This window comes from Aspergillus tubingensis, assembly GCF_013340325.1.
Source record: "Aspergillus tubingensis WU-2223L DNA, scaffold_6, whole genome shotgun sequence".
Classification (NCBI taxonomy): Eukaryota; Fungi; Ascomycota; class Eurotiomycetes; order Eurotiales; family Aspergillaceae; genus Aspergillus; species Aspergillus tubingensis.
Window position 1 is genome coordinate 109,351 of NW_023336280.1, and position 14,157 is coordinate 123,507.

The 14,157-nt window shown below is 52.5% G+C and overlaps 4 protein-coding genes across 4 annotated transcripts; 2 read left to right on the forward strand and 2 right to left on the reverse strand.

The window, feature by feature from the left end:
• Positions 1-117: 117 nt before the first annotated feature.
• AtWU_03798 (acetyl-CoA synthetase-like protein) lies at positions 118-6,903 on the reverse strand (the record flags this gene model as incomplete). The annotated part of the gene is made up of 1 exon (XM_035498909.1): positions 118-6,903. The coding sequence occupies one exon, from the start codon at positions 6,901-6,903 to the stop codon at positions 118-120; it is 6,786 nt and encodes a 2,261-aa protein (XP_035354802.1).
• A 498-nt stretch (positions 6,904-7,401) lies between these two features.
• On the forward strand, positions 7,402-8,668 carry AtWU_03799 (TauD/TfdA dioxygenase family protein; the record flags this gene model as incomplete). The annotated part of the gene is made up of 3 exons (XM_035498910.1): positions 7,402-7,536; positions 7,621-8,353; positions 8,418-8,668. The coding sequence occupies 3 exons, from the start codon at positions 7,402-7,404 to the stop codon at positions 8,666-8,668; spliced, it is 1,119 nt and encodes a 372-aa protein (XP_035354803.1).
• Positions 8,669-9,545: 877 nt separating this feature from the next.
• AtWU_03800 (6-phosphogluconate dehydrogenase C-terminal domain-like protein) lies at positions 9,546-10,700 on the reverse strand (the record flags this gene model as incomplete). Its single annotated transcript, XM_035498911.1, has 1 exon — positions 9,546-10,700. The coding sequence occupies one exon, from the start codon at positions 10,698-10,700 to the stop codon at positions 9,546-9,548; it is 1,155 nt and encodes a 384-aa protein (XP_035354804.1).
• Positions 10,701-11,508: 808 nt separating this feature from the next.
• Positions 11,509-13,329, forward strand: AtWU_03801 (multidrug resistance protein fnx1; the record flags this gene model as incomplete). Its single annotated transcript, XM_035498912.1, has 3 exons — positions 11,509-11,691; positions 11,769-11,793; positions 11,861-13,329. The coding sequence occupies 3 exons, from the start codon at positions 11,509-11,511 to the stop codon at positions 13,327-13,329; spliced, it is 1,677 nt and encodes a 558-aa protein (XP_035354805.1).
• Between the last annotated feature and the right edge of the window lie 828 nt (positions 13,330-14,157).

Below are 14,157 nucleotides of genomic sequence, written 5' to 3' on the forward strand. Positions count from 1 at the left end.
AGATTGTAATGTTAATGCTGTAGTCTTCTATCATTCTGTCTAAATCTACTTACGGTCTCTGCTCATGCTCTCAAAAAGTTTCTACCTGCGTTTTAATCGCCACTACCGGATTCATTTTCACTCAACTTTCTGAATCGCCCTAGCCCGCGCTTGCGCAGAGCCTGCACTGACATCATTGCTCTGCACAGATGCCTGTCCCCAGTCATCCTCAAACCAGATATCTGCCACCGTCTGGGCCACATCATCCACGTCAACCAACTGGCGTAGTGCCTGCTCAAAGTACCGCAAAATCTGGTCCATGCGTGCGACCTGTACGAGGTGCGCATCGAATTTAGTATCAGCATTAACATGGCCCCCGGGTGTCGTCGTGACAGCAAATCGGAACGGCACATGAGTCGTCTTGCCAGACCAGATTTGCTTCAAGCCAAGCTCCTCCCCAAGCTGCGCAGTGACAAAATTTGACCCAGCCATGATGGTGAGATGAATTGCTTCATCGCATGCCGCTCGCGCATCATCGCTGATCTCCCGGATGCGGTGCCAACCGAGATGCTCGTATGGCCCCATCTCCGCGAGCCCCTGCTGTGCAGTCGATAATAGGTGCAAGATAGACTGGCTAGGATTGACTGCGATGCGATGAGGCACGCGTGTCATTGCCGGTGCCATCATGTCTTCAATTCCTGGCAGGGAAATGTTGCGCCCAGTCCGGAACTGCGCGAAGATTACGTCCGGGGTGCCGAGGAGTCGGCTAAAGACGAGGGCCATGGCAACTTCTACCATTGTGGACAGAGTTATTCCTGACTGGCCACCATTCTTCGGCTGAACGTCGAAGTCACGACACAGTTTGGTCTCCGGGTTAGGCTGATAGCCATCGGGGACAGTGCAGAGGATCGCACTACCGGGGCGCTGCTTCTGCTGCTGAAAGCCAGACAATTGCGAATGCCAGAAGGCTGTGGCTTGGGTGCTCATGTCGGAGTGGAGCACGTGTTTGAGAAACTGGTTGAACTGCAGGCCACGGAGAGGTGGGCTGCCCGTGCGATATGCCCTCTCGACATCCTTGAATGTCAGATCCAGAGAGACACCGTCGTATGAGGCATGTGAGCCGCTCCACACGAAGAACCGTCGTCTGTCTTCATCCATGCTATTCTCCTCCACGATGCAAAATCGGTTTAGAGCGTCGCCAAATCCCATAACTGCTTGTCGATCGCGCTCTAGATAGTTCTCCAAGCAGGTTTCGCGTTGCCAGCGGATGTTCTCTTTTATCACGGCCTGCACATGGCCAGTTGTGCGACCAAGCAGTGAGGGGTCTATCTGGATAAGACGAGTTCGAAGTAAAGGCCGAGCAGTGGCAACCGCATCCCAAGCAGCCATGAACCGTACAAGATCGATGCTTGATGGGATTATGAAGACGCACTGTGCCTGGTATCGTGTCCATGGCGCTGCGAAATAGTCTTGGACCGGTGTAGTAGGATACAAGTCTTCAATCTCAGCGGTTGGAATTCTACACTGCGAAGCGGCCACATCGATGAGCTCAGCCTGCTTGTTCTCCGGTAAGAGTGCAAAGGGCTCCACGGGGGTTACGGCCTTCTGTTCGCAGGGAATCAGCGCCTTTGCCATTTCAGATAACACCGGAGATCGCAGGATTTGCTCCACGGTGAGAGCCAGTCCCTCTTTGCGGGCAGCTGCCACTAATCTCATCGCGGTTATTGAGTCTCCGCCGAGGTGGAAGAAGTTGTCATCGGATGAAATGCTCTGAGTTTCAAGCAGGCTCTGCCACAGACCCCGGAGCTGTTGCTCACGGGTCGTCAAGTTTGTGAAAGGTCGCTCGCTTTGACTAATCCCCCGAAACAAAGCCAGCTCGTCCTCTGATAGATAAGAAGCAAGCTGTCGCAGAAGTCTGCGGTCAACCTTGCCCGACGCAGAGAGAGGGATTCGTCGCAAGGGAATAAACACAGTCGGGACCATATAGCCTGGCAAGGTGGCTCCTAGCTTGTTCTCTAAACCCCTGGTGAGTTTATGTAGTCGTTTGACTGCATCTGCTGAGCTGTCAACGATATGATGACAATCATTCTCCTCCCCTTCGCTCTCATTATCTGGATGTTCATTTAGCACTACCAAGAAGGCTGCCAATGCGCTCTGCTTCTTCTCAAGTAGTTGAACGACATCCACCACTGGGTCAGTCACTGCAGCTTCGGCAAGGACATGCCGGAGGTTGTACTCAATTTCCCCGATTTCGACTCTTTGTCCCCGCAGCTTGACTTGACCATCTGCGCGACCGACAAAGCTAATATGGCCATCGCTAGTGTACCGCGCCAGATCTCCCGTCTTGTATAGACGCCGCGACGACCGGTCCTTGGGTAGCCAGGGTGGTGATGTTATAAACGAAGCCCTGGTCTTGATTTCGTCGTTCAAGTAGCCTCGCGCCAAGATCGGGCCCTCGATTAGAATCTCTCCGACCGCACCAATTGGGGCCAGTACATTATGATTGCCCACGTCGGCAATCCAGACCGCGCTGCCAACTCCTCGGCCAATCAAGGTAGGATCGTCTGTCCTCTGGAGGACGTTGGTTCCGATACTGTAGATGGTGCATTCGGCCGGACCGTACATATTGATAAACTGGACATGATCCGCCCATTTCTCGATCAGGTCCTTAGACATTGCCTCGCCGGCGGATACCAGGACCTTCAATCCAGGCACCTCTGCTGGTTCAATCTGGTTGATAACTGCCGCTGTCAGACTGGCGTGATTAGCTCCTAGCGATCTGATTGCGCCAGGGAGATCATTCAATCTGTCTGAGGCGGAAGGGATGCAAATACAGCCGCCGTGAACCAAGGTGGCGAAGACATCACCAAACGAAATATCAAATGTGTAGGCTGCAAACTGGAGGACACGAGAGTAAATGCCCAGTTTTATTGCGGCTCCATGCTCTCGCAGACTGGTGCAGACGGCTTTATGCTCAATTACAATACCCTTGGGTTTGCCTGTCGAGCCGGAGGTGAAGACGACGAGGGCGGGGTCCGAGGGTGCAGTCGACGGGGGTGTCAGATTTTTGGGTGAAGGCGAAGCTCGTAGGTCCTGGAATAGGCTAGATTGTACCGTAACAGGGTTTATTGACGCCATAGCAGTGAAAATAGTCGCAGATTTTGTCGACGTAAGAACACATCCAGCACAAGACTCGCCTAGATCCTGCAGAATCATTTGCAGGCGATGTGTAGGGTGCTCTGGATCTAGGCAAACCACCGCACCGCCTGCTTTTAAGGTAGCCAGCATGGCGATGATCGCCCACTTGGACTTCTCGAAACACACCGGGACAATCACGCCGGGTCCCACGGCATGCTGTTGTATGAGATAAGATGCCAGACAAGTAGTAAGCCCAGCAAGCTCTCCATAGCTCATCCCCCCGTCCCAGGCGCAGATTGAGGGGGCCTCTGGCTGGATTTTACTGCGCCGATCAACGAGTTGGTGCACACAGGCGTCGGATGCCTCGGGCACTGTATTATTCCACTGCAGCACTTGGGTCATACCCGCATCGCTAATGCCGCAGACCTCCCAGACCCGAGTGGTTGGTTCCTCGTGTGAGAGAAGCTGGAGTATGTGCTCAAACTGAATGAGAAGGATTTGCACCTGAGCGTGCTCCAACACACGATCGTCATACATGGCGCGAACCTGAACACGATTGGCTGCTTCGAGGGTACATTCGATGGTCAGAGCAAAGTCAAGACGGACTGGCATCACTTTAGTATCAAAGAGCAAGTCAGAAGACGTTTTGGACTGCTGCCCTGTCGACTGAATGACGAGCAGGGTGCGGAGATTGCAGAGAGCCTTGGTTTCGGGACTGATGCGACTGATCTGTCGCAGTCCAATATGCTGGTTTGGAAGTAGGTCTAGGTACTGCTGCTGTATGCTCTGGAGCAGGTCAATGACGAGCTGGTCCTTCTGGAATTTTACTCGGAATGGCACGGTCGCGATGGTCGGCCCAACGAGGGACTCAATTGCAGGAAGTTGTGTCGTGCGGCCGCTCAGGGTCAGACCCGTGACAACATCCGTGGAATTGGAATAACTTCCGACAAGCAAGACCCATGCAGCCTTAATTATCGTTGCGGTGGTAATCCCAGACTCCTGCTTCCGGGGCAGAACCGCAGTTGCAAGGTCTAGGTGCGCGTTTCCCACTGCATGGTGACTGTGAGACGGGAGCGATGGGAAATCGGACACCGGAGCGCCTGAGAGTTTTGCGGACCAGAAGTTTATTGCTGCGTCAGTGTCTATTGTCGACAGATGGTGGATGAAACGGTTAAAGCTCCCGGTATTCTCGAAGATATTCTGTGGCTGCTTTTCATCATAGGCCTGTTGTACGCGAGATAGTACCAGCTGTAACGACCAGCCGTCCAGGATTGAGTGGTGTACTGTCCAAACGAAGTGATAGCCTGAATGATCCGGGAAATCACTGCAGGAGCGGCGCCAGACTGCACATCGAGACATCGGCTGACCTAGGCGCAGTGGGTTTTTCAAGTCTTCCGCGAGGAATGACTCCAAGGGGACTTGGTCATCCACTTCAATCCAGGGTATTTGCTCGTTCACGACGACTTGGAGCGTTCCGTGAGCATCATCGTTGACGAAGCGAGTGCGCAGGATGGGGTTATGTACGGCCACGGTCCGCCAAGCGGCCTTGAACCGCTCCAAATCCACTGAATTAGGGAGCGAGTGTACGAACTGCATAAGGTATGCGCTGGGGCTCTTGATAGAAAGTGCCATAAGTGCCTCCTGAACGGGCGAGCACGGGTAGATGTCCTCGATGAGACTCGGGTCGATCTGGCATTGACCACTAGCCAGTCTGCAGACCTCCTCCACGTCCACGCCTGGCTCTAACAGCGCAAATGAGGAAAATGTTGAAGTCATCCCTAAGGCATCCTCTGACTCCGCCTTTGTAAATTTCGTGTGTGCTGCCATGTCTGACAGTACTGGGTGTGAGAGGATTGTTTCTACTGTCAACAGGAGCCCGCGGGACCGCGCCGCAGCGACCAACCCAATGGCAGAGACGGAGTCTCCTCCTAGCCATAGGAAATTATCTTGCACACCGATGCTTTTTAATTCGGCATGAAAGAGGTTGGACCACAGCTCCTGAAGCTGTCTTTCCACGGGGGTGGTGGGATGTGCCTGCTCGTCCGACATGAAGTCAGTGGTGTTACATGTAAATCCCGCTAATTGATTCGCAGTCAGCTGTCCAGCAATGCTTCGCAGGCGTTTAAGATCTGTCTTCCCAGAAACTGAGAGTGGGAACCGCTTCAAGGGCACATAAATCGATGGCACAGCGTAGGGCGGCAAGATTCGTGTCATGTCCGAGATGATGTCCGTAACCAAGGTCGAAAAATTCTGTTGCTGGGCAGCCGACGTGACAATGACTGGGGAGCCACGTTCTTCTTTTTCCCAGTCGAGGTAGCCAACTTGGTCAATCGCGGTCTCTGAGGCCATGCGTAGGAACGCGAACAAGATAGGCCCTACATCAGTCTTGCCGGTCGGCGTGACCACTTCAGCCACGGCCTCTGCGACCCCGATAGCAAGGCCAGTGAGACAGCTCTGAAGCTGATACTCAACCTCTCCCATCTCCAGTCGTTGGCCTCTGATTTTGACCTGATTGTCACGGCGCCCGACGTAGCAGAAGCCCCCTTGTGGAGTATATTTGACCAGGTCGCCGGTCCGATACATGCGCCCAGTCGACAAGCGCATCGACTCGGGCATCCATTGCGGATAAGGAATAAAGGCCTGTTGTGTCTGGGCGTCATTGTGCAGATATCCACGTGCAAGGACCGGCCCTTCGATGAGCAGCTCGCCCACGCCGCCGATGGGTGTCAAGCGATTACAGTCATCTTCTTCGACAATCCACGCGCGGCCGGTGATTGTCTGTCCGAGATCGCCACTCTGATAGTGCGGCGTCGGCTCGCTGATTGCCAACGCCATACAAGCGACCGTGCATTCAGTCGGCCCATAGGCCAAAACGAGTAGTCTCAGTCTCGGCGCCCATTGGTCCACCAGATTCCGCGGCACACGCTCTCCACCGACTATCAAGGTGTCCAGCGTTTCCATAGAAGCAGGATCAAGATTGCGGAGCAGCGATGGCGTGAAGAAGGCACTTGTCACCTTCATCTGATTCATCGCTTTGGGCAATTCGTTCATACGAGCCCATGCAGACGGCACGCAAAGACAGCCACCGTAAACGAGCGTGTTCATGATCTCAAGAATGCAGGCGTCGAAGGCGTATGATGCAAATTGAAGCATGCGGGGTTGTCTCGTGTGAAAACCCATGGATTTCCCGCCTGCCAAGCTGCTGGTACATAGCTGAACATGTTCTATCACCACCCCCTTGGGTTTTCCCGTGCTTCCCGACGTGAATATGGTGTAAGCTGCCGTATCGGGGCTAACAACCGGTAAGTCCTCTGGGTCTTCTAAGCTGCCAAGCTGCTCCGCGGCTACCTCGAATACCTCCGGAACGAGTTCGCGACAGGTTTCGGCGTACTTAATAGACGTCAAGGCCAGCCGGGATCGTGTTTGGACAAGCATGTCTGCGATACGACTTTTCGGCTGTGCAGGGTCTAGGGCGAGGAATGCTCCGCCCGCTTGAAGAACGGCGAGCATGGAGACGATGGTCCAGCACGACTTGTCGAAATACAAGGGCACGATCTCATCGGTGCCAATTCCGCGACTCACCAGATATCCGGCCAGGCGCCGGACGAGCCTGTCTAGCTCGCTGTAGGTCAGCTCGCCATCCCAAGCATCGATAGCCAGCGAGTGCGGCTGTGATGTCGTCCACCCTAAGATTAAACCATGGGCTGTCGCTCTGACCTCGGGAATAACGGGCTGGTTCCAGGGCCATGTTTGGTAGGTTTTATCCGTAAGGGTTTGGGCAGACATGTTGGAAAGTCAGATATTAGGGGCCTTGTTGGATGATCTCTACGTGTGTTTGGTATTCCAAAACCCTTTTTAAGTCTTACGAGGAAGCCTGAGCCTTAGCCATCGACGGTACACCCAGGGAGGGGTACAGAGCTGAGTGAGAAATTGCAAAAGACAAAACGAATTAATTAATTACTTACCTTACCAACAGATACACACTGATGCGGCTTGAGAAAAATTCATTGGATGCAACTATAATCTCTGCCCAAAACCGCAGACGACGGTGTGGCAGACTAGGACATGCTGCATTAGCCATTTTCCCTCTCTCCACTGTGGCCTGATCTTTGCGAGATGAGACTTTTCATGATCCAGAATTGTCATCAAGTAATATGCCGCGTAGCCGGTCCCACACGTCGGCTTTATAAAGGGAGTTTTTTCATCACCCTAGAGCAAGACCTCCTCTACCCCCTGATGAACCTCAGTTAACGAACTACGACACAAACAGTAGAACCCTACCTGATGGCGATCCTGACTGAGAAGAATACTCCGGCACGCCTCGCGGCCAAGGGAGCCCAGGGTGTCTACAAGGAACATCTGCCCATCTCCTACGACAAAGATGCCGAGGAAGGTCGGAAGGGATACCCCGCCGCCAAGGTGAGTCGCATTGAAGCTCCTTTTGTCTCTTATCTCTTAATATTGACGGCGACAAATATTTAACATCCTCAAACCTTTTCCCAGTATCCACACTACCTGCCTACCTGGGATCCTGCGCAGAAATATCCCCCCTTGGAGCCCTTTGAGCATCACGACCCCGGTCTCGATGCTGACACGAGCTACTCGGAGCTGCTGCCTCCCGGGGTGCAGGTCACTCACTTGACACCGACCATTGGCACGGAGATTCGCGGCATACAGCTGAGCCAGCTCTCTGCTGCCGGTAAGGATCAGCTCGCGCGCTATGTGGCTGAGCGTAAGGTAGTTGCTTTCCGCGCCCAGGACTTTGCCTCCTTGCCCATCGACAAAGCAGTCGATTTTGCACGCTACTTTGGCCCGCTGCACATCCACCCAACTTCGGGCTCTCCCGAGGGTTTCCCCGAGGTCCATCTGGTGCACCGCGCGGCGGGAGATCGCAGTGCACAAGCCTACCTAGAGACGCGAACCACCTCAGTCGCCTGGCACTCGGATGTTTCTTACGAAGCCCAGCCCCCTGGCACCACCTTTCTCTACATTCTCGAGAAACCCGAGACAGGCGGAGATACCCTATTCTGTGACAACGTTCAGGCCTATCGCCGCCTGAGTCCCGCCATACAGGAACGCTTGCACGGCTTGGAGGTGGTGCATTCCGGCGTCGAACAGGCAAACACCAGTCTGTCTCGTGGAGGCATCCTGCGCCGGGAACCCGTGGTTTCAACGCATCCCATTGTGCGGACTCATCCGGTTACAGGAGAGAAGGCATTATTTGTCAACCCACAGTGTTAGTGCCAACTATGCCTACATACACTTCTAAGGAGACGTCACTAACCTGATGAATTACTCAGCTGGACGGGAAGTCGTAGGCCTCAAACAAGAGGAGAGCAGCATGCTACTCAAATTCCTCTACGACCACATTGCCTCGGGCGCAGATTTCCAGGTGCGTGTGCGGTGGGAAGAAAATAGCGTAGTCGTCTGGGACAATCGGGTTACCCAGCACACGGCACTGATTGATTGGTCGGATGGTCAAAGGCGTCATATTGCGCGTTTGGCACCCCTGGCGGAGAAGCCTTACGAGACTCCTTTTGCCGAGATCTAGGCCAGGCGATGAGAGGAGAAAACATGATTGGACATGAGGTGACATTGTATCCAAGTCGAGCCATATTACAAAGTAGAACCAACGTTCCTTAACATACTATATTCCACGTTTCATTCTCACTATCCCTCTGCCTCCTGTAATTGCTGGTAAGTATTTGTATGAAGGAAAACCGATAGGCGGACTTAGACGTTGGCTTATGTGAGAACGATTAGCACCGATGAGACGTTTATTTTGTTTCTTCCCTTCTCAAATGCAAATCCTAACAGTTAAGACATCAACCCTGTCATTCACGGCAGTCTTCGCACCTATTACTTCGGTGCGGGTCCCCCGTCGGACTCCCGGTAAGTGGACCAGGGTCAGACCCGGGCATTGCTTAGTTCTCGCTAAGCTTCCTTGGCCTTTCTTAAGTTCTATTGGTCTTTTCTTAGCCTTGCTTGGCGTGAATCAAGCCAGCTCAGGCGTTGTGAGGGGTAAAGGGGCATTATACCTAGTCGAGAAAGACTATATTCCACTAAATCTCTTCGTCACCCACTTATAACTGGCATCGATTCTAAATTCTCCATGTGGATCTATGATCTCGGGAATAAAACCGTCCGTCTCCGGATGTAACCTTCTTCATGCTAAAAAAATTCTGTCTCTGTGCATATGAGAGTTAAATTAGATGTGGAGATCTACAGCAATCGAATCAGGCAAGGTTTTCGCCATGTTGTAGTATCCTGCGCGTCACTCCTTCTGGCACTGTCCCCCACTCCACTTTCTTTTATGATCAACGCAATCAGCAGAGGCTGGCTGAAACCTGCAGGCACTAGCATACACATACAGTCCAGCCCGGTCCATGGTCCACCGAGTCTACCTGCTACGTCTTTTCTTCTCCAGCTCACAGCGATGCGCTAAGCGCAAACCCCTGACTTGGCAGACTCCCAATGTCTTTCCCTTCATCACTGAAGGCCCTGAACGCTAAAAGAATCTCCTCCTTGGATGCCCCATCCGGGAGACTGAAAGATGACAGCGTCCGCCCCACAGCACGATAATCTGTCTTATTCAGCGTGCTGCAAGACAAAATCCATCCGCTGATGATCGGAGTGGGGACGCCCAGTGCCTCACCCAAGCTTGCGACCGGCACACACCAGAAAGGAATATCCTGGGAGACCTGGCGTGCAAGCATACTACCAGGAAGTCCAGGTCGTTTGTTGAGCTGCGCGTTGCTGGCGACAAACGTGGCCAGGTCGGAACATTGAGCCCCATAGTCGGCGTTGAACATGTCCAGCACACTTTCCATCCGAGTGAAGCCAAGGGCAGCCGCCACCTGCAACCGCTCCCTGTCGGCGGCGAGCATGAGGTCGCATACCTCGGGCGTCATGCAATCGCGGTAGAAGAACAGGCCCGTCTCCTGTCGGCGAATGGGCCCGATGTTGCACAGCATAGTCGGCGGATGAACCACACCGTGGTTCGTCGACAAGTCCAGTTGCAGCGTGTTTGCATACCAGACCAGGGGCATGGAAAATAAATGTCCGAGGTGATGGCGGGTCCGCTGATCCACTGGTCTCCCGAATCGCGCAATTTCCAGCCTCTTCTTGATGCCATTGATTCGGATTTGCACATCACCGGCATCATTCAGCTGCGTGCGGGATGAGTATGGAGCCCGCGAAGTGGTCATGACTGCTTTAGCTTGGAGTCTAGCCGCCGCAATGGACGCAATGAAATTGCCCGTAATGAATATGACGACGTGCTGGCTAAGGTCGTATTGCGCCAATGTGTCGATGATTCCATCATGGGCGGTGGACGGCACCGCAACTAAAACGACTCTGGCCGCCTGCAGGACCTCGGCCAGCTCTTGCGTGAGGCTAGGGTAGAACCGGCCGGTGATGGCCTCGGTGGCATCTAGGTGGCCTTGCTCGACCACACGGTCGTAGACTCGGCGATGCCCAGGTGCTGCCCACAGGATGGTTTTGACGTTTCGACTTTCGAAATCGACCGCGAGCGCGCAGCCAGCGTGGCCAACGCCAATGATTCCAACTCTGGGTTGATTCATGATGGCTGGAAACAGCGGTTTTCCAATGATGCGAAATTAAGGAGAATCGCGTATCAATTTAAAGTTTGAAGAAGGACAGTTTGCTATCTGAGACTAATTCCTGGTCGATATGACCGAGGTGAAGGCACTCTTTATAGACAGTATTGGGACCCGAGCTTGATGACTTTTTGAGAAGAGACCTGGTTCCCCGTCGAAATGATTTTCCTACACAATTTGGGACTGGTGCTCCGAGCCTCGACCGAGTTCGAGGATGCCATTCTGGGTGAGCAGAGGTCAATATCGTCGGCTAAACTACACATGCTTCTGTAGCTGAGCTTGAGACGCCGGTTGCTTTGTGGTATTCGTAAGGTCTGGACTTGGAGCGATGCAAAGAGATGAGACCCGCCAGTGCATGGTAGATCAGCAAATGATATTATCCGTATAGATCACGACTGACTTTGTCTTATGGCATCCCGTTTAGGCGTTCTGCATAGGCGAGCTGCACGGGTTTAGAGTATTTATGGAGCCATGGTATGTACATAACATTACGTGTAGATTCATACGAAATTACTCTAAGGTGGTAATTTGCATATTCCACTATACTACATTATTCCCCACCAAAGGAAGTTCTGTCAGTGGTCGAAGCCAAAGACGGCGGTTAGACTTGCTACTTAGACAAAGGGGGGCCCAAAGGTACTCGAGCACTAGGCAACCGGGGTGCTCAGCCCAGCTTCCTCTTACTCCCCTCCTTCTGAGACTGTTTCTTTTTTACTTTTCTTCTTGCTGCCATTCTATACCTGTGTTTCCTCTCCCCTTCGTTGCCCCTACCATGGCTGATACTCGAAATATCAGTAAAGATGAGGAGAAAAACAGGGATCAGGACCCAATTGAGGTTGTGACAGTGACGGAACCCTCTCCCAATACTGCGGATGTAGAGCCGTCGGGCACCTCTGATGAGTCGGATCCAGAGCCATCAACAGCTCGCCTGGTGCTGGTATTATTTGGTCTATGGGTGAGCATTTGCTGTCCTGCGCTTTTGGTAGCTGCTATCTATTTTAGGTTCTAGGCTCTAATTCACACGGTTATCAGCTCGGAGTCTTGCTCAGTGCTTTAGGTATGTGCGCCCCTTCTATCCAGCATACGCCATCATTGACAGCAAACAATCAGCTAATGCTTTAAAGACTCCACTATGCTAGCCACTATTATAGAAGACATATGCGATGATTTCGATGCGTTCTCCTCGTATTCCTGGGTTGCCACCACCTATCCTATCGGGCTCTCCATCTCGCAGCCATTCAGTGGACAGCTAACCAACCTCCTGGGCCGACGATATGGCCTTGTACTTTGCCTCTCGGTACTTGCTGTGGGGCAACTGCTGTGCGGCCTGGCACCCACGTTGTCGGTCTTTTTGCTAGGCCGAATCGTGCAAGGTCTCGGTGCAGGCTGCATCGGCACCATCACGGCTTTTGTCGAAACCGATTTGGTATCGATGAGGAAGCGAGCACTGATTGAAGGCATTGGTAATATCACCTATGGTGTTACCTTGGCTCTGGGTGGCGTGTATGGAGGCGGCGTTTCCAACGCCATTGGATGGAAATGGGCTTTTCGAATTCAAGTGCCCTTTATAGTGCTTGACATTGCAATGGTCGCTTTCTACCTCAATATTCCTCAGGGTAAAAGCCGTCCGATCAGACGCCCTGTTGATTACATCGGTATGGTCGCACTTCTGGTCATCATCATCCTCTTCCAATTTGGCATGAACGCTGCCGGTTCAGTGTTCTCGTGGGATAGCGCGGCCGTTCTGTCGACCCTGATCCTTGCCGGAGTGGGATTTTTGGGGTTCATCCTTTGGGAACTCTACAAAGCCCAGAATCCTCACATTCCCATCCGAGCCTTAATGCAACGCACCGTGGCCGCCTCGCAACTGAGCTCGTTCTTCTCCAACTTCGGCAACACCAGCATCATGTACTACGTGCCCGTATATCTGGAGGTTCTTGGCCATTCTCCGGGCCAAAGTGGCCTGCGATTTATTCCGCTGGCACTCTGCTTTGCACTCGGTTCCTTCGCCGCCGGGTTCTTCGTCAAGGTTACCGCAAAGTACTACTACATCAATTTCCCCGTTCAGGTCTGCTCTGTGCTCGGCGCAGTCATGCTCTGTACCATGACTCAGTCCACTCCCTCCTGGGCACCCTTCGTCTATCTCGGCATCTACGGTGCCGGATCTGGTGGCGCCTACGTGACCAGACTCATGGGCCTTCTTACCTCCACTGACAAGCAACACCTCGCTGTGGTGCAGTCTTGCTCCTTTACTGTGCGCAATACTGGCACCACCATTGGGCAGACCATCTCGGCTACTATTTTCCAGAACTTGTCGGTAAAGGCTATCAGTTCACTATTCCGCAACCAACCCGATTTGGCCGACCGCATCTCGCATAACTATAGCAAGTTAGACCTGTTGAGTGGCCTAGAGAGGGAGACCGCAATTCGCATATACCTTCGAGCAGCGCGTGGGGTGTTCTTTCTCGCCATGGCGGTTCTGGTTGCCGCTGCAGTAGCTACCTTTGTTATGCAAAATAATGAGCTGGTAGATGACCCCAAGGAGAAGGAGGTGAAGGGAGAGAAAGAGAAGGAGAAGAATGTGGCATCATAGAACATTTGAGGTAATCAAGCTGGTGAACGGACAATAGACAAACCGCAGCGTCTTTATACTTGAATTTTGGAAAACTGGTTTGTCGAGCTTTTGTTTTTGTCATGATAGACAATCTGGTTATATTGGTGGGAATCAAGGGAATTGAAAGAGGAGAATACAAGAAAGTTTCAGGGTCTTATATTGTTTTGATTTACGATACGACTCATTCTTATAACTACCTGGTATCTGAAAAGGGGCTATGCATAGAATATATGGACATGACGTGTTAAGTAGTATCCGACCTAACTCATTATAATCCAGGCCAAACGAAGTAATTAGAATCTCATGGGCAGAGTGATGGCCTGCATGATGACACAGACCAGGTGACCTTGCCAAAACCCCGCGCTCACCTTCATCGAATTTAAAGACTGGCTGCTGCTTGTTCTTTCTTTGGTCTTAAAATATCAGTACCCAGGGACCTTTCCAAGACTACAGGAATTAGGTGAGTAATGACCTTCAACCTACACTATCTTTACATTGATTGAGTTTCCTTTGGTGAGCACCCAGATATTTACGGAGATAAATTATCCCTACGTTCTGGCTCTCGTTTTGCAGTCATCTCATAATGCTCGTATGAATGCCTATATTCCAAGCCTGGAAGGGCCCTCGAGGACATACAGAAATCCATAATCGTGCTGATCATGATTTGTCTAGACCACGCTTACTATCGCAGCCGGTTTCTTTCCTGAAGTAGAGGATCTGGCTCCTGTTCATGTTTTGGCGATGGAACCAAGGGACCGCAATGGCGGTGGACGGATGAGGGGAGATACAAGTGGAAGCGTGTTGACG